At 47.9% G+C, this 18,284-nt stretch overlaps 2 protein-coding genes across 7 annotated transcripts in view; both read left to right on the plus strand.

Moving 5' to 3' along the window:
• The window catches only part of MAP4K5 (mitogen-activated protein kinase kinase kinase kinase 5), a 122,687-nt gene extending 119,987 nt beyond the window's left edge, over positions 1-2,700 (plus strand). Inside the window, exon 33 of the mRNA XM_061612583.1 lies at positions 876-2,700. Within this exon, the coding sequence (XP_061468567.1) occupies positions 876-963 (88 nt within the window). The 3' untranslated portion in view covers positions 964-2,700. The remainder of the gene's footprint in view (positions 1-875) is intronic.
• Positions 2,701-5,905: 3,205 nt separating this feature from the next.
• CDKL1 (cyclin dependent kinase like 1) overlaps positions 5,906-18,284 on the plus strand; it is a 45,262-nt gene continuing 32,883 nt past the window's right edge. Inside the window, exons 1-3 of one of the 6 annotated variants that reach the window (XM_061612584.1) lie at positions 5,906-6,340; positions 7,252-7,397; positions 8,736-9,013. In XM_061612584.1, the coding sequence (XP_061468568.1) occupies positions 5,991-6,340; positions 7,252-7,397; positions 8,736-9,013 (774 nt within the window). In that variant the 5' untranslated portion in view covers positions 5,906-5,990. Of the gene's footprint in view, positions 6,723-7,251; positions 7,398-8,735; positions 9,014-18,284 lie in introns of all 6 variants that reach the window. The other 5 variants (XM_061612588.1, XM_061612589.1, XM_061612585.1 and 2 more) reach the window with 5 other exon arrangements.

An 18,284-nucleotide genomic window follows, 5' to 3' on the forward strand; every position in this document is an offset into this window, starting at 1 on the left:
AGAAACTCCCTTAGCAATTGATTCAGCTGCAGTTGTATGAGCTGGCGCTGAGCCTTGGGAAATGGGATGGGGTGGTTAATAAAAGGCTCATCTGGTGCTTTTCCCCTAGAGGTTTTTAGCAGCAAAGACCTCAGCATAGGTGACCTCCGTGGTCTGTTAATGGGTGGGCCAGTTCTTGTACCTGAAGGTGCTCATAATCCTCAGTAGAGAAGGAAGACAACAGGTTAAGAGGCTGTCACTCCTGCATGATGAACAGCCTCCCCTCCTGCTGGTGGCTCACACCCACTCGGCCCATTCTCTGTGCCAGCCTGGTGCCCACCCAATGCTTTGGACTACAATTCCCATCGGCCCCAGCCAGCACGACTACATATATATGGGAGCTATAGCCCAAAATGTCTGGCAGACGTAGGGTTGGCGATGGGCTGCTCTACTCACCCACCCTCCAATCTTGATGGCTCAGTTTGCATCTCTAACTCTTGAGAGCATTTGAAATCAGCCACTAGCCGCCAGCCAGGACAGCATCACCAAATTGATGGGGTTGGGGTAGCCTGGGAAACCTCTCCCTCCACCCCCAGTCTGCTTCTGGAGGACCACTGCACGCACCTGCCAGAATGGTCCCCATCACAGGCAAAACCTTTCCTTGTGACAGCTCTGCGTGCGTGATATTATCAGGAAATATGGCTCCCAGGATTGCGAGGGGTGGGGGGATGTTGGCAGGCTTGAAGTGGCCAAGCTCTCAAGCACCCTTCTCCAACCTAGTGCTCACCACGTGTTGGACTCTGACTCCTGATGGGAGTGGTAGCTGGAGACGTGGGGAGTGGCAGTCCAAAACTTCCAGAGGGTGCTAAGCCGCCTATTCTGTCTTTGCCTCCTAGGGTGGTGGTGTTGGAAAGCAGGCCGACTGATAACCCAACCGCACACAGCAATCTCTACATTTTGGCAGGCCACGAAAACAGCTACTAGTCGACCGTAACCCAACTCGAACTGTGAGCCAAGGAATATGTCACATAAGGAAGCAGACCCTTAAGGAAACCATGTCCAAGCCGGACTTTCTCTCTGTCTGTCGTCTTTCTCCCCCGCCCCCCCCTTCGCTTTACTGTATCACTATCCAAATGGACTCTATTTTAGGATCAAGAGCCAAAGGTCACCTGCGTCTTGCAGCTGAGGAGCCAGCTGTTCTGTCACTTGCCACTATGTGGTTAGTTATGTCAAGTTTGCTTAATAAAAGCTATGAGATTACAAGTCCCTCTGGTTCGTTAGGCCTATGGAAACACAACGGTTGACAAATCCCAAATGCGTTTATGGTGCCATACAATTCTTGACCTGTACTTCTCTGTGCTCCTGGTCAAAAAAGTCAAGGCTGCTGCTTCTATTCTGACAATGCCAACTTTTGAATGCAAGTGGCTGATGTCAAAATTGGAACATTTGCAGCTGCCAAGGAGGGGCTGCTTTTGGGACCTGACCCATGGCGAATGCCTCCCACGCGAAACCCTTCCGGATCTTATCTAGGGCCCCACAAATGCCCCCATTCCAAGGGGTCATTGGTGTTCCCAGGATCCAATGTTTTTGTTTCATTTTTTTAATGCAACTGTTCTTTGTGGGTTTGTAAAATAACTATTTAATCCTTATTTATTAATCTGCTGCTAGGGTGGTGTGATGTATCTTAACTTCTAGCACATGAAGGTTGCAGAGCAGCTTTGTTTTTTTGTTGAGGGGGAGTGGGGGGGTTTCTTTCCCCCTCATTGTCTTTTTTTTTTTTTACAGTTGTACAAAGAAACTAGTATTCATTTCACCCTTTTCCTCTTAGAATGGAGCACATTGTCTGAGGGAGGTGCATATATATAGATAGATAGGGGATGAGGGGTGGGGGGACCCTTTTGGCTATTCCCGTATAAATGCCGTTTTGTACATGAGTATTTTGTATGGGTTTTGCTTGCCGAATTTGTTGTCAGAGGGAGCATGTGACAGAAGTGCAAGCTGTATCTTAGTGAGGAATTGAGAAACACCATTGGAGGATGGCTGGATGTGTACAGCAGATGGGCAGATGTGTAGCTTTGTGTGTGCATGAGTGTGTGTCTGGAGGGAAAGTTGCTTCACACGTCCACAAGTTCCTGAGAACGTACAGGGGTGGGTGGGTGGGAAGAGATGAAAGAAAAGCTCATCCAGATCTTTGTGGCTTCTGACCCGATGCAGTCCAGACATGGTGGAGGTCTCAGCTCAGCCTGGTCCTGGCTGATCCCGGATAGCTGTGAGAGTCACCAGAGGCTGCCTGATCCTTATGGCTAGGCCCTGGGCCCACCGTGAGGTGTGTACCAGCCTTGTCCTGGGAACAGTCTCCCTACAAATCAGACTTGAAACTCAGGAAGCCACCAACTGGATGAGCCTTTCTAAAACTGCTTAGAGGAGGAGATTTTAAATGCCTTGTTCTGTTCATGGACACATATTTTATTTATATTGTGCCAGAGGGGAGCTGGAGAAGGTGCCATGCCTGGAAAAAGAAACTGGATTTTCCCCAGACTGGGCATGTTTATATAGTAGGATTATTTCCCGGTGGTATAGTATAAATACATATATAAGAAGCAGTATTGTCTCATAAATCTTGGGGAATATCCTTTGTTCCGTTATCCCTGTTTCAAAGCTGTCATCCGTTTCTCCTTCCCCCCCCCAAAAAATCCATTAAAGTATCCCTTTTGCTCCTGATTTGTGTCTGCTTCCATTCCTTGAGTTTAAAGTGAAATGTGGAGTTCTGCAGAGGAATGCTGCAGGGAAGGGCCATAGCTCAGTGGCATTCACGTTGCATGTAGGTTCCAGGTTCAGTCTCTGGTGTCTCCAGCTGGGGCTGGTGAGCCACTGCCAATAAGCAATTTGAGAAGACATCCTGGCCCCCCTCCGTGATGGCAACCTTTCAAGCGCTTGAAGAGTGCTATCGTATCTCCCCTCCGTCTTCTCAAGGCGAAACATGCCCAGTTCTTTCATTCTCTTTCTAATTTGGTAAAGATTCAGATATTTTTCCCTGCAAGAAAAAGCTACTGTTTCAGGGAAGTTGCATATTCCCAGCGCTCCAGCTGTCAATGGTGGGAAGATGTGATTCATGAGATTATTATCATGCTGGTTATGTTGAAACGGAGGCTTCAGGCTTTACTTTGAGACTGGTCAGTTTCAACTCTCCTGCAAAACCCTGTTGGTAGTCCAAGTGTTCTGCCTTGTACAGTGAAACAAGTTTAATTTTTTATCAGCTGGGGAGGGGGAATCAATTGCATGCATATCCACATATCTAAGGCTGCTTCTGTATTAAGGCTGTCAGGTATCTCTTATAAAATCTAAACTTTAGAATGCCCTGGATGCAGTATCTAAACAGAATGTGTCTCACAGTTCTGCTGGTGCTGAGCAAGTTTGGCTCTGACTGATGGGAGGCTACAGGTGATCACTTTGGAGAATGAGTGGGTTATCAATCATTAAACTGGAGGTCAAGGTTAATTTCCAGTTGAAAGTTGCAGGCAGCAAAACTGGGATTGGGACCTCCTGCCTGAGAACTTGGAAGAGCTCCGGCTAGCAGAACAGACAGTTGATGGTTATGATTAACTTTTTTCAGAAAAGTGAAACTCAGCGACTTACAAAACCCACTAAAAAAAAATAAACAGAAAATAAAATGTCCGAATGCTGGGCAGTACAAGAATGCTTTTGCCTGGCGACTAAAAACAGATAGTGATGGTGCTAGAAGTGCCTTCCTGGGGAGAGCATTCCATACACGGGGAGCCACCACTAAGAGAGCCTGTTCTGGGGTTGCCACCCTCTGCACATCCCTCGGATGATGAACTTAAGTTCCAGGCCTATTCATGTGGAGAGAGGCAGTCCTTGAGATAATTGATTTCCTGAGCTGCATAAATCCTTATAAGTCAAACCCAGCACTTTGAAGTGAGCCTGGAAACTGGTAACCAGTGCACTCTTGCCAAAACTGGTGCAAAATTCTGCACTAGCCAGTTTTCAAACTGTCTCCAAAGTTAGCCCCACATATAACACATTACAGTAATCTAGCCTAGTGATTACCAGAGCATAGACAACAGAAGTCAGGCTGTCCCTGGAGGTGCAGGGAATGCTTATCAAATATGCAGATGATACAAAATTGGGAGGGATAGCTAATACCCTGGAAGACAAACAAAATTCAAAGGGATATTGATAGGCTGGAGCACAGAATGAAATTTAACAGGAATAAGTGCAAAATTCTGCACCTAGGGAAAAGAAACCAAATGCACAGCTATAACATGGGGGATACTTGGCTCAGCAACCCTACATGCAAGAAGGTTCTTGAAATTGTTATTGATCCACAAGCTGAATATGAGCCAACAGCGTAATGTGGCTGCAAAAAAGGCAAATGCTATTATTAGGCTACATTAATAGAAGTATAGTTTCCAAATTGCGTGAAGTATTAGTTCCCCTCTATTCAGCACTGGTTAGGCCTCATTTTGAGTACTGCGTCCAGTTCTGGACACCATACTTTAAGAAGGATGCAGACAAACTGGAACAGGTTCAGGGGAGGGCAATGAGGATCAGAGGACTTGGAAACAAAGCCCTCTGAGGATGGAAAGAGCTGGGCATGTTTAACCTTGAAAAGACTGAGGGGAGATATGATAACTCTTCAAGTATTTGAAAGGTTGCCTTGCCACACAGATCTCTTCTCGATCGTCCCAGAGTGCAGGACACAGAATAACGGGTTCAAGTTGCAGGAAGCTAGATTTTGGCTGAACATCAAGAAAAACTTCCTGTTAGAGCAGTGGAACCAATGACCTGTGGAGGTGGTTGGGCTCTGTAACACTGGAGGCCTTCAAGGAGCAGCTGGACAGCCACCTGTTGGGGATGCTTCAGTTTGGATTCCTGCATTGAGCAGGGGGTTGGACTTGATGGCCTCATAGGCCCCTTCCAACTGTATGATTCCTTCAGAGGAATTGATGGTCTGGTTTGGCTCAAGCCAGCTTACATGGTCATATAAGTATCCTCTTTGCTCTCCTTATGTGCACTGATGACCGGCAAAAGTGCATTGGCTTTAATAGGCATACATTCCTAGGCTTGCTAGTGGGAGGTGGGCTAAAATACCATCCATGGCTTTATTAAATATATAGCCTGAGTCTGGCACAGAGCAAGCTTGGGATTAATTTTTGAAGAACAAGATTCAAGCCTGCAGGATGAGTGAGGAAGGCTTAGTTGAGAGGGGGGAAGAGATTTGTACAGGAACCGAGAAACACTTTTTCATTTGATCCAGCGCCAGTGCTCTCATGGGACCGGACTCAAATGAAGCCTACTCCCGCCCAGCAGCGAAAGGGCGGTACCTCAGTGGGCAGAGCACCTGCTGTGCACGCAAGAAGGTCCCAGGTTCAACCCAGGCATCTCCCCGTAGCTCTGGAAGTGTCGCCACCCTGAAATCTGGAGAGCTGCTGCCAGCCAGTGTAGGTAATACTGAGCTAGACAGACCAAGGGTCTGACGCGGTGGAAGAAATGTGCAAGGCTGCGTCTCCCTTCACACGCCGCCTCGCTAGCCCACCTTTGCTATGGTGCTGCTGGTACAACTTGCGTCCCCCTATCTAAAGGGGTAGCCCAGGCTCCCTGGCGCCCGCAGCCAGCGAGCCAGTCGCCTCTTCTTCCCCGTTGAGCCTCCCCCCGAGGCGAGCAGGCGGGGGCCCTCCAGCTGCCGTTGGGCTCTCTTCCCCCGTGGGGTGATCATGGGCGATGCGAGGCCAACGCCGGACCCACGCTGCGCAAGGCCTGCCCCGAGAGCGCCCGGCGCCAGGCCGAAGGGCCACCGAGCCCAGCCTCCTGTTGTCGCGGTGGCCAACCCGAGGCCCCAAAGGGAAAAGGCCCACAAGCAGGCCCCGGCCGCGCGAGCAATGCTCTCCAGCAGCTGGTGCTCGAGGGCGCGCGGCCTCCCACAGCGAAGGCGCAGCACAGGCACCGTGGCTAGTAGCCCCTGGCTGCCGCACCCTCCGTGCCTTTGGCTAATGCTCGCTCCGAGCCGTCCGAGTGATTCGCGGCTGCTTGTGGGAGCGAATTCCGACGGTGGAGCATCGCCCGGGGCTCCTGCCCGAGGAGTCTGCAGTGGAACTCGCCCGGGGAGCAAAAGCAAGAGCACCGCCTGCCTGTCCGGAGCCTGTCCGCCCCGTGCGCCGCCTCCTCCTGCTCGAGGAGGGGCAGCGTCGAGGGGTCCCCCCGCCTCCCCTCCGCCGGCCGCCCTGATTGGCTGCTCCGCGCCTTTAGCGCCTCCGCGCAGCGCCGCGCCCGGGCAGAGCAGAGCCGGCATCGCGGAGGGTAGCAGCCGCTGCCACCGTCGCGGCGCCAGTAGCAGCTGGAGGCAAGAGCCGGACGGGCCCGACGGGGAGGCGGCGGCCGGGCAGAGTCCGCGGACGGAAAGCGAAGCGCCCTTGGGTGGCCCGGGAAGAGTAAGGGCAGAGGGGGTACTGGCAGCGCAAAGGGCGCTCTGAGCGCGTGCAGAGTGCCGTGCGCTCGCCTCGGAAAAGCCGGTGCGGGCTTGGAGAGGGAGGGCGGCCCGAGGCGCAGAGGGCGACTGGAAGGCTCCCTGCCGGCCTCCCCCACCCTCGCCCTGGCAAGGCGACGTTCCATCCTCCCCGTTAACTGGGGTTAAACGTTCCTCTGCATTCGTGCAGGGGTGCTGGCTGGAGGGGCGAGTGCCCCCGAGCATGTGCAGAGGGCCCTGTGGTGACGATTTCTGTGAGGTAACGGTTTTCCTGTGACGGGGTAATTACCACGGAAGAAGTAATGTTGCGGGGGGAGGGGGCGTTCCAGGGAGGCTTTTGTGGGCCCCTGTTGGTTGCCGTCTCTCCCTCCAGGAAGATAGCCCGAATCTGCCCAGAGGCCCCATGACCTCTTTCTGTCTAAGCCCCGGCACCTCTTGCTGGCTGAATTCTGCTACGGGGGGGGGGGATGGGAGCGGTGAATGGTAGCAGACGGGGGAAGAGGGACGGCTTCCCTGTCGCCCTTTTGCCCCTTCCCAGGTGGCATGATGATGCTGGGTGCCCCCGCCGTGCCCTTCTCACCTACCTGGCTCACTATTGTCCTGGGGGGGCAGGGGGCTCCTTGGGCACACACGGAAAGTGATCCAAGAAACCGGATCCTGGAGCGCTCCGCCTCCCTCTCCTGAGAGGCCCTTGTGGGTTTGCTGCTAATGAACCTGCCCAGCCGGCAGAGCCTTCCCTGGCAACCTGCCTTTTCCCCAAAGGTGCCGAATTAAATTTTAATTTCCAGACGGGCCTTCGCGGGAGGAGGAGGAGGAGGAAAGTTGCCTGCAGGAGCAAAAGCTGGCGGAGCCTTCCAGGGATTGGGTTTTGTGGCTGAACGCACTCATCCCTTGACACCTCCTTGCCTCTGCTTGGGCGCCTATTTCCTGAGAAGTAAGACTTGCTGCGTTATGTGGTGCTTACGCTAGAGTAACAGACTATTCAGTCGCAGCTTTAAAGACTTAATGGTACTCAAAGCCTTCCTAGGAAACAGCCTATTGTGCTAGATGCTTGAACCTTGCTTTGGAATCGCCTTTTTGCATGTGGACAGTGAGGACATTGAACTTGACAATGAGGACATTGAACTTGTCAAGGATCAATACCTCGGCACAGTCGTTAACCAAAATGGAGACAATAGTCAAGAAATCAGAAGGCTAGGACTGGGGAGGGCAGCTGTGAGAGAACTAGAAAAGGTCCTCAAATGCCAAGATGTATCACTGAACACTAAAGTCAGGAGCATTCAGACCATGGTATTCCCTACTCTTATGTATGGATGTGAATGTTGGACAATGAAAAAAGTGGATAAGAGAAAAATCAACTCATTTGAAATGTGGTGTTGGAAGAGAGCTTTGCGCATAGCATGGACCGCAAAAAAGACAAATAATTGGGTGTTAGAACAAATTAAACCAGAACTCTCACTAGAAGAGAAAATGATGAAACTGAGGTTATCATACTTTGGACACATCATGAGAAGACATGATTCACTAGAAAAGACAATGATGCTAGGAAAAACAGAAGGGAGTAGAAAAAGAGGAAGGCTAAACAAGAGACGGACTGATTCCCTAAAGGAAGCCACAGACCTGAACTTACAGGATCTGAACAGGGTGGTTCATGACAGATGCTCTTGGAGGTCACTGATTCATAGGGTCGCCATAAGTCGAAATCGACTTGAAGGCACGTAACACATACAAAACAGCATGCCACCATTGCCTGGCAGACTTTAGGGAGTAACACAGATGATAAGATGCTTCTTGCCCCAAAGAGCTTACAGTTTAAATTTTGTTGGAGGAGCAGAGAACAAGATTTGCGGTGGAGAGGAGGGGAACTGGGGAAGAGTGTTTGCACAAATTCAGCTGTGTGTTTCTGTGGTATAGCCATCCTCAATCTGGAGCCCTCCAGATGTCTTAGGTTACAACTCTCATCCAGTGCAGGGTTGACAGGAGCACCAAGTTGGCAAAGGCTGGTTTATATAATGAAGCCAGTTAAAAAAGAAACGTGTTGTTAAAAGAATCTCTTCCCCCCACCCCCACTAATTTGTGTCGAATCTCTAATGGCCAGCCCATTTACCCCTCTCCCCAAAAATAAGGCAAGATGGCCTTTGCTGGACCACAAAATGATGAATAGAGTCTGCTGTGATCTGTGTTCATGTCTTGTGGCACACAAACCATGTTTGCTAAAGGCTCTGCAGCTGCCCAGTATGTTTGCAACTGTGATTTGTGTTTGTTTATACAGGTTTGCAGGATTGCTGGTCATTTGAAGGGTTCATACACCCAAAAGGATACCTTCGTTGCCAGACGCCGCTTCAACTCTGGGCGGTATTTCCAGAGATTCTTTTGCTTGCTATGGAGAAATATGAAAAAATCAGCAAGATTGGTGAAGGCTCCTATGGGGTTGTGTTCAAGTGCCGCAACAGGGACACAGGGCAGGTTGTTGCCATCAAGAAGTTCCTGGAATCTGAGGATGACCCTGTTATTAAAAAAATTGCACTTCGAGAGATCCGGATGTTAAAGGTAACTTCATTCAAACCCCCTTGTGTGAAATCCAATTAAGTTTGGCATGTCTAGAGATTTTTTTTTCTATAAAGCAAGTAATGTTCTTCTTTTTAACCTTCTTTTTAGCTAGCAGTCAGACCTCAGTAAAGGTTTATGTCATGAGCACAGTATTTTGCAACTGTGTGAACACTGAAGTCAGTTAGTGCTTTGAAGCCAATATTAAAAATATATTTCCTGAGTCAGTAAATGTGCACTAACTACATGGAACTATGAACTCGGAGACAACTCTGATGAAAATATATTGTTGGTCTTTTTATGATTAGTGAATGAATTAGCCCTGGTTAACACCTACAGCAGTGATGAGGGTTTTCAGCGGTTGAGTATGCAGAAGGTCCCAGATTCCTGACATCTCCACGTAGGGCTGGGAGGAAAATCTGCCTGAAATTCTAGTCAGTGTAGGCAGTACTGAGTGAGATGGACCGATGGTCTGACCCTGTTTAAGGCAGCTTGTGTTCTTAACTTTGCAGCCGAAAATTTCCTGTTGCCCTAGAAAGCAATCTAATTTAGCATGTTTGTTTTACTTGTATTTAGTCTAGAAGGTTAAAAATGCTTGCGTAATACTGTGTTTGCAAGTGGCGTCCATTAATTGTTACTATTGAATTTACATAATGGAACATTTTCTCTGGGGAAAATAAAGCACCTGAAACATTTTCAGCCCACTTCACTAAGTTATTGCAATCTCTCCTTGGTCTTTAAGATTGGGCTGCATATTTTAAAAAATATATATAGATATATCTATATATACATGGACTGCCTTCAAGTCGGTTCCAACTTGTGGTGACCCTATGAATAGGGTTTCCATGGTAAGCGGTATTCAGAGGGGGTTTACCATTGCCCCCCCTTCTATTTTTTTACAAATATCGTGCTCTGTCCCATGGACACAGAGCAGCTTACAGCACTCCCTGCACCCCAAATGTTCACAGTTTTCTTTGCAAGGGACTCGCAATCTAAGGCAATCAAATGGCTTTTAGATAGAAGAGGCCAATGAAAGTAGGAATGTAAGAACCCTCCTTAATTTTATATCAAAGTTTTGGTTATATGTGTATTTGATATGCTGTATTTATCTGATTTTGTACGCCGCCTAGAGTGGCCGCTCATGCGGCCAGATAGGCGGCCTAGAAATAAAATTTTATTATATATTATTATTATTATTATACTGACTCAGACCATCCAGCTCAGCTCTGGCCATTGACCCATCCTGCTGGGCGTGTGTGTGTGGAGTTTCTTGTATTAATATGCAGCCGCTGTGATGAAGGACCTGTTGATTCCCTTAGCCGTCTGTTCTGATGGTTTTTCCTACAGGATGAGATTGAGGCTGCAATCCGATAAATACACTTCCCTGGGAGTAAGCCCTATTGAACACAAGGAGGCTTACCTTTGCGTAGATGTGTACAGGGTTGCACTATGCCAGAAGTGAGTCCTAACTAGTTTACTCCTGGGTAAATATGGAATCCTAGGACAGTTTAAGGCAGGTGGGGGAGCCTGCGGCCTTCCAGATGTTGCTGGACTCCCAATTTCCTCCAATCCCAGCCAACGTGGCAGAAGGTCAGGAATGATGGCACTTGTAGTCCACCAACATCTGGAGGGCCTCAGGTTAGCCACACCTGGTCTACACTCCAAGGATTGAATCGCAACGTGTTCTGAGCCAAGATACTCTCAGGAATACAGGAAATTGCCGTATAGCAAGTCGGGCTGTTTCTCTGTCTAACTCAGATAGTCTGCTGCAGCTGACAGCTGCTCTCCACCCTCTCAGCAAGGAGATCCCTTTCCCAACACCTGGTTCCTGATCTTTTTTTAACGGAGGTGTCAGGGATTAAATCTGCTGCTTCCTGTGTGAAATCTGGGGGCTCCGCCTTAGAGCTATGGTGGGCTTTCCCCACAATATCTGAATATTATTTATTTATTTATTTTATTTTATTTGTATCCCGCCCTTCCTCCCAGCAGGAGCCCAGGGCAGCAAACAAAGCACCAGAACACTTCAAAACATCACAAAAACAGACCTTAAAACACATTAAAACAAAACAGCATCAAAAACATTTAAAAAAACAACCTTAAAAAAGGGTTGAAAACATTATTAAAAAAACATATTAAATTGAATACAGTTTTGTGGGTGGGTGGGTGTCAAATGAAGAATGTTCCTGGACTTAAACAGCTTCAGGTGCCACCAAGAAAGGGCCTTAAAACGTTAAGAACATAAGAAGAGCCTGCTGGATCAGGCCAGTGGCCCATCTAGTCCAGCATCCTGTTCTCACAGTGGCCAACCAGGTGCCTGGGGGAAGCCCGCAAGCAGGACCCGAGTACAAGAACACTCTCCCCTCCTGAGGCTTCCGGCAACTGGTTTTCAGAAGCATGCTGCCTCTGACTAGGGTGGCACAGCACAGCCATCACGGCTAGTAGCCATTGATAGCCCTGTCCTCCATGAATTTGTCTAATCTTCTTTTAAAGCCATCCAAGCTGGTGGCCATTACTGCATCTTGTGGGAGCAAATTCCATAGTTTAACTATGCGCTGAGTAAAGAAGTACTTCCTTTTGTCTGTCCTGAATCTTCCAACATTCAGCTTCTTTGAATGTCCACGAGTTCTAGTATTATGAGAGAGGGAGAAGAACTTTTCTCTATCCACTTTCTCAATGCCATGCATAATTTTATACACTTCTACCATGTCTCCTCTGACCCGCCTTTTCTCTAAACTAAAAAGCCCCAAATGCTGCAACCTTTCCTCGTAAGGGAGTCGCTCCATCCCCTTGATCATTCTGGTTGCCCTCTTCTGAACCTTTTCCAACTCTAGAATATCCTTTTTGAGATGAGGCGACCAGAACTGTACACAGTATTCCAAATGCGGCCGCACCATAGATTTATACAACGGGATTATGATATCGGCTGTTTTATTTTCAATACCTTTCCTAATTATTGCTAGCATGGAATTTGCCTTTTTCACAGCTGCCGCACACTGGGTCGACATTTTCATCGTGCTGTCCACTACAACCCCGAGGTCTCTCCTGGTCGGTCACCGCCAGTTCAGACCCCATGAGCGTATATGTGAAATTAAGATTTTTTGCTCCAATATGCATAATTTTACACTTGTTTATATTGAATTGCATTTGCCATTTTTCTGCCCATTCACTCAGTTTGGAGAGGTCTTTTTGGAGCTCTTCGCAATCCCTTTTTGTTTTAACAACCCTGAACAATTTAGTGTCATCAGCAAACTTGGCCACTTCACTGCTCACTCCTAATTCTAGGTCATTAATGAACAAGTTGAAAAGTACAGGTCCCAATACCGATCCTTGAGGGACTCCACTTTCTACAGCCCTCCATTGGGAGAACTGTCCGTTGATTCCTGCTCTCTGCTTTCTGCTTCTTAACCAATTCCTTATCCACAAGAGGACCTCTTCTCTTATTCCATGACTGCTAAGCTTCCTCAGAAGTCTTTGGTGAGGTACCTTGTCAAACGCTTTTTGAAAGTCTAAGTACACTATGTCCACTGGATCACCTCTATCTATATGCTTGTTGACACTCTCAAAGAATTCTAATAGGTTACTGAGACAGGACTTTCCCTTGCAGAAGCCATGCTGGCTCTGCTTCAGCAAGGCTTGTTCTTCTATGTGCTTAGTTAATCTAGCTTTAATAATACTTTCTACCAGTTTTCCAGGGACAGAAGTTAAGCTAACTGGCCTGTAATTTCCGGGATCCCCTCTGGATCCCTTTTTGAAGATTGGCGTTACATTTGCCACTTTCCAGTCCTCAGGCACGGAGGAGGACCCGAGGGACAAGTTACATATTTTAGTTAGCAGATCAGCAATTTCACCTTTGAGTTCTTTGAGAACTCTCGGGTGGATGCCATCCGGGCCCGGTGATTTGTCAGTTTTTATATTGTCCATTAAGCTTAGAACTTCCTCTCTCGTTACCACTATTTGTCTCAGTTCCTCAGAATCCCTTCCTGCAAATGTTAGTTCAGGTTCAGGGATCTGCCCTATATCTTCCACTGTGAAGACAGATGCAAAGAATTCATTTAGCTTCTCTGCAGTCTCCTTATCGTTCTTTAGTACACCTTTGACTCCCTTATCATCCAAGGGTCCAATTGTCTCCCTAGATGGTCTCCTGCTTTGAATGTATTTATAGAATTTTTTGTTGTTGGTTTTTATGTTCTTAGCAATGTGCTCCTCAAATTCTTTTTTAGCATCCCTTATTGTCTTCTTGCATTTCTTTTGCCAGAGTTTGTGTTCTTTTTTATTTTCTTCATTCGGACAAGACTTCCATTTTCTGAAGGAAGACTTTTTGCCTCTAAGAGCTTCCTTGACTTTGCTCGATAACCATGCTGGCATCTTCTTGGCTCTGGTGGTACCTTTTCTGATCTGCGGTATACACTCCAGCTGAGCTTCTAATATAGTGTTTTTAAACAACTTCCAAGCATTTTCGAGTGATGTGACCCTCTGGACTTTTTTTTTCAGCTTTCTTTTTACCAATCCCTTCATTTTTGTGAAGTTTCCTCTTTTGAAGTCAAATGTGACCGTGTTGGATTTTCTTGGCAATTGGCCAGTTACATGTATGTTTAATTTAATAGCACTGTGGTCACTGCTCCCAATCGGTTCAACAACACTTACATCTCGCACCAGGTCCCGGTCCCCACTGAGGATTAAGTCCAGGGTTGCCGTCCCTCTGGTCGGTTCCATGACCAACTGGTCTAGAGAATAGTCATTTAGAATATCTAGAAACTTTGCTTCGTTGTCATGACTGGAACACATATGCAGCCAGTCTATGTCTGGGTAGTTGAAGTCACCCATTACTACCACATTTCCTAGTTTGGATGCTTCCTCAATTTCATATCTCATCTCAAGGTCTCCCTGAGCATTTTGATCAGGGGGACGATAGATCGTTCCCAGTATTAAGTCCCTCCTGGGGCATGGTATCACCACCCACAACGATTCTGTGGAGGAGTCTGCCTCTTTTGGGGTTTCGAGCTTGCTGGATTCAATGCCTTCTTTCACGTATAGAGTGTCTCCGCCACCAATACGTCCTTCCCTGTCCTTCCGATATAGTTTATATCCAGGGATAACCGTATCCCACTGGTTTTCTCCATTCCACCAGGTCTCCGTTATGCTCACTATATCAATGCTCTCCTCTAAGACCAAGCACTCCAGTTCTCCCATCTTGGTTCGCAGGCTCCTAGCATTAGCGTACAGGCACTTGTAAGCAGTGTCCCTCTTCAAGTGTCTTTGGCACTTGTGGTTAGGCCTGTGGTAATTTTGCTCTTCTGAATTTATATCCTGTGCCCCTGCTCTCACAATGCCTACTTCTAGGCCTACCCCTTTTAAAATTTCATCATTTCTTTGGTTTTTATCCCAGGGGGGAGGTTTATTCCGAACCGGACCTTTCTCAGCTCCTGTCGGGTTTCCCCACTCAGTCAGTTTAAAAGCTGCTCTGCCACCTTTTTAATTTTAAGTGCCAGCAGTCTGGTTCCATTCTGGTTCAAGTTAACTTTAACTCCTGGATCCTGCTCCTGATTAGGCCTTTAGCCTGCCTTTTGCAATGAACAATTTCCATGTGCCTATCTGCTTGCCCCGACGTCTCTGTGATGCCCGTCCTTCCCTGGCTCTCCCTGTCAGGTTCCTACCTGCGCGTGGCTACTGCCTGTCACTAGGCACCACCAGGGACTCCACCAGTCCGGACTGTCCTTTTTTATTTTTTCTCTCCCCGCTCTAGCACAGATCTCAACAGATCCCCCTGCTAAGCAACCACCAGTCACGTCCTAATACTAGTATTCCCAGAGACTCTGAATACTGGTATTGTTATTCTCTTCACCGCTGCCACCATTTGTTACAGTTCCCCTTCAGCCTTGGTCATTACCTTACCTTCCCTTCTGGTCTGTGAAACCCCAGCCAAGGATCAGGCCTTTGGTAAACCAAATTAAGTATTTATTACAGATAACAAAGCTAACAAGATTAACAAGATTTCTTCTTAAGGCACATAAGCATATGGTTTTACTCAATACTAATCCGAACTCCACCCCCCTCCTTCTCCACTCTCTCCTGGCAAACAACTCTCTCAAACCCCACCAAGCAACCCACTCAGTTCTCTTCTCCCCCCCAGATTCCACTCTCACTCTTCCTTTTATACGTTCAGCCATTTTAAACACTCAGCCAATCATCTAGCATTCTACTGCCCATTCACTCCCCCTCCTCTTTCACTCTACTTACCATGTATCTTCTAAACAACCAACACTTACCATATATACATTAATATAGGAACATCACAGTCTCCACCTGAATTCTTCTAGCCGATACAACCTTTTGCCGGCACCGCGGCATCCCTGCCGCCCGGCCTGCCATCCTTCCTTTTTGGCAAGCTGGGAGAAGCTTGCTTGCTGTGGAGGTATGGTGGCATCAGTGGCTGCTGTGTGGATGAACCCTGGCAAGCCGTTTCCATCTGGGTCTGACAGAGAGTGAGTCCTGCGGTTCTGTGACCCTGCCCTCTGGGCTCCTGCACAGCTCCTGTTGTGCAGGAGAACTTCCCAAGGGATTACGCTTTGGGGATCAGAACTCTCTCTAGCCCAGCCTTCGCCAATCTAGTGATGCGTGTTGTGGTGTCTGGGGCTGATGGGAGTCGTAGCCCAAAACATCCAGAGGTTGGCAAAGGCTGCTGTAGCCTTTTAAGAGCACGCAAAACACCCCGGGATAGGGCTTCCTCTTGGTGTGGTGAGCTTGAGGGATGCAAGAGTTAAATGCAACCACCGGTTTGTCTTGTTCCCTATATAAGCCAGCTTTATTTATCTATTATTTATTTATTATTTTATTTATATCCCACCCTTCCTCCCAGCAGGAGCCCAGGGCGGCAAACAAAAGCACTAAAAACACTTTAAAACATCATAAAAACAGACTTTAAAATACATTAAAACAAAACAACTTTAAAAACATTTTTTTAAAATGTTTCTTCTCGCTCTCCCCTGTTGTTGGCTTTAAAGTCCGCGTTGGTGTTCAAAGATCTGGAATGTAGTAGCTAGGAACTATTATGGGGTGCCTGGTGGTGGCATTTCCTGGGCGAGGCTGGCAACGTGGAGACTCAGTGCATTAAGCCGTCTTTCTGTGTGGCTCCTAATCTCTGGTTTCGTCTTGGCGCATCTCCCAGAGTTTTTTGCTTTGTTGTTGGCATTGTTGGAGGAACACAAGGAACGGTCTGCGGCTCCTGCACTCTGGATTGCCTGTGCAATTCTCCTAGCAAGGAAATGTCAACTTGGGCAGATATTTCTGTGAACTGCTGTGTAACTTCCAAGATGGGCGGTGGAGCTGCCTTGCTAACAAGGGTTTGTCAATATGAATTAATATTGTGAATGCGGTTGACATACCTTGAGCTTTGGCAACTGTGCAGTGGGATGTTGTAGCTGTTCCCTTTTTGTTTTACCAATCGTGATTGTCAACTGTATTGACATTTTACAGTTGGGGTTGGCAACTGGCTGGTCCTGTGCCAAACAAGTCTCATGAGAGGTGCCAGAATTCCCCTCTGTTCCTGACCGTTTCTCTTCCTCTCTTCTACCTCTAGAACTTTTGGGCTGGGATGGTAACAAGGGCAATAGAGATTTAGGAGTGGTAGTGGTCGTGGTAGTAGTATCACCCACCCTTCACCCACAGGTCCCAGGGCGGTTACAACAATTTTAAAATAGCATTCAGAACAGCATTCAAGACAATTAAAAACAACCCAAAATCACAACATAGGATGGGTCCTAAAAATACATTTTTCAGGTGTCAAAGGCCGGGATAAAGAGGTGCATCTTCAGCATTTGCTTAAAACTGTAAAATGAAGTTGCCAGATGTACCTGGGTGGGGAGGGAGTTTCACAACTTAGGGGCCACCACAGAGAATACCCTCTCCCGGGCCACCACCCCCAAAGCTTCTGTGGGTGGCGGAACCTCCGAAAGGGCCCCGTCTGCTGATCTCAACACCCAAGAGGGTCTGTAGGGAAGGAGGCGGTCTTTCAGATATAATTCAATTACAGAAAATGGGGCTGAATCCCAACCTGCCTTTCTCTGTCTTATTCAGACACCCGAATTAACGTTTACTGGCAAAGTGGAATCCTCGGGTGGTCTTGGTAGCATAGAGACTTCTGGGCTGTCTATGGTTGGGGGGGGGATTGCCTAACTACCTTTCCCCTCCCCCAATATATGGTGTCTCATTAGCGCAAGGCTAGTTGATGACCTGGACTTTGCAACTGGCGTCGTGCCAATTAAACACCTTTTGCATATTATTACAATAGATGGTTACACATGGTAGCTTTGCCTTAATTGGGTAACAGTCCGATTCTGCTGGTCGTTCAACAAATTCAGGGATATTTCTGGGGCATAACAAGGCTGCCACTGGGGCATCTGGTTGGCCGCTATGGGAGGCTGGATGCTGGATTAGACAGGCCTTTGGTTGGATCCAGCAAGGCTCCTCTCACAGCCTTGTAGTGAGGGGACGAGGGGGCTGTGTCCCATGGGCACCTGCTCAGCTTCTGAAAAAGAAGACAGTTGAGATTTTCCAGGTGACGCGTTCTGCAACTGTTGTTGGAGTTGGGTGCCTCTATTCCCAGCTTTGATCAGTCAGAGGCAGTATGTTCCTGAAAACCAGTTGCTGAAAGCTTCAGGAGGGGAGACTGTTCTTGCACTCGGGTCCTACTTGCGGGCTTCCTATGAGGGCACCTGGTTGGCCACTGTGAGAACAGGATGCTGGACTAGATGGGCCACTGGCCTGCTCCAGCAGGCTCTTCTTATGTTCTTATGCATGTTTATCAAGACAAAAGCATATGCAGCAGTTTCTTCCTGAATTGCTGAGTTTGTTAAGAAATGGGGAACGGAAGGGACAAGAAATGCAAATTGCATCTGTTCCTTGTTCCCTTTTCCAGCCTCCAAAATTGCCGCCCAACTTGATAAATCAGAGATACTTGAAGATTCCAGGCGTATTAGCACCTGATCAAGGGCTGCCCAGAACTTAGCAGATGAAATCCACAGGCAGAGCTTTTTGCTTTATGCATTCGTATGGCAATCACCGAGACGTGTCCACGCAAAAATCTGTTACCACTACGCCCGTTTTCACAACACTTCTACTCTTCCACGGCAGGACACGTGGACGTTTCTGACACACTCTGTGGGCTTGCAGACGTTTGCATTATTGCTATCTTCAGCATCAGCGTCGCAGTTTCCTTGGTGCAGGATTTGCTTTGGATAATTATGGTTATTGATGGAGGCTGTGCCCATTCGTCTTT

The sequence above is a fragment of the Rhineura floridana genome, chromosome 2, assembly GCF_030035675.1.
Source record: "Rhineura floridana isolate rRhiFlo1 chromosome 2, rRhiFlo1.hap2, whole genome shotgun sequence".
NCBI lineage: Eukaryota > Metazoa > Chordata > Lepidosauria > Squamata > Rhineuridae > Rhineura > Rhineura floridana.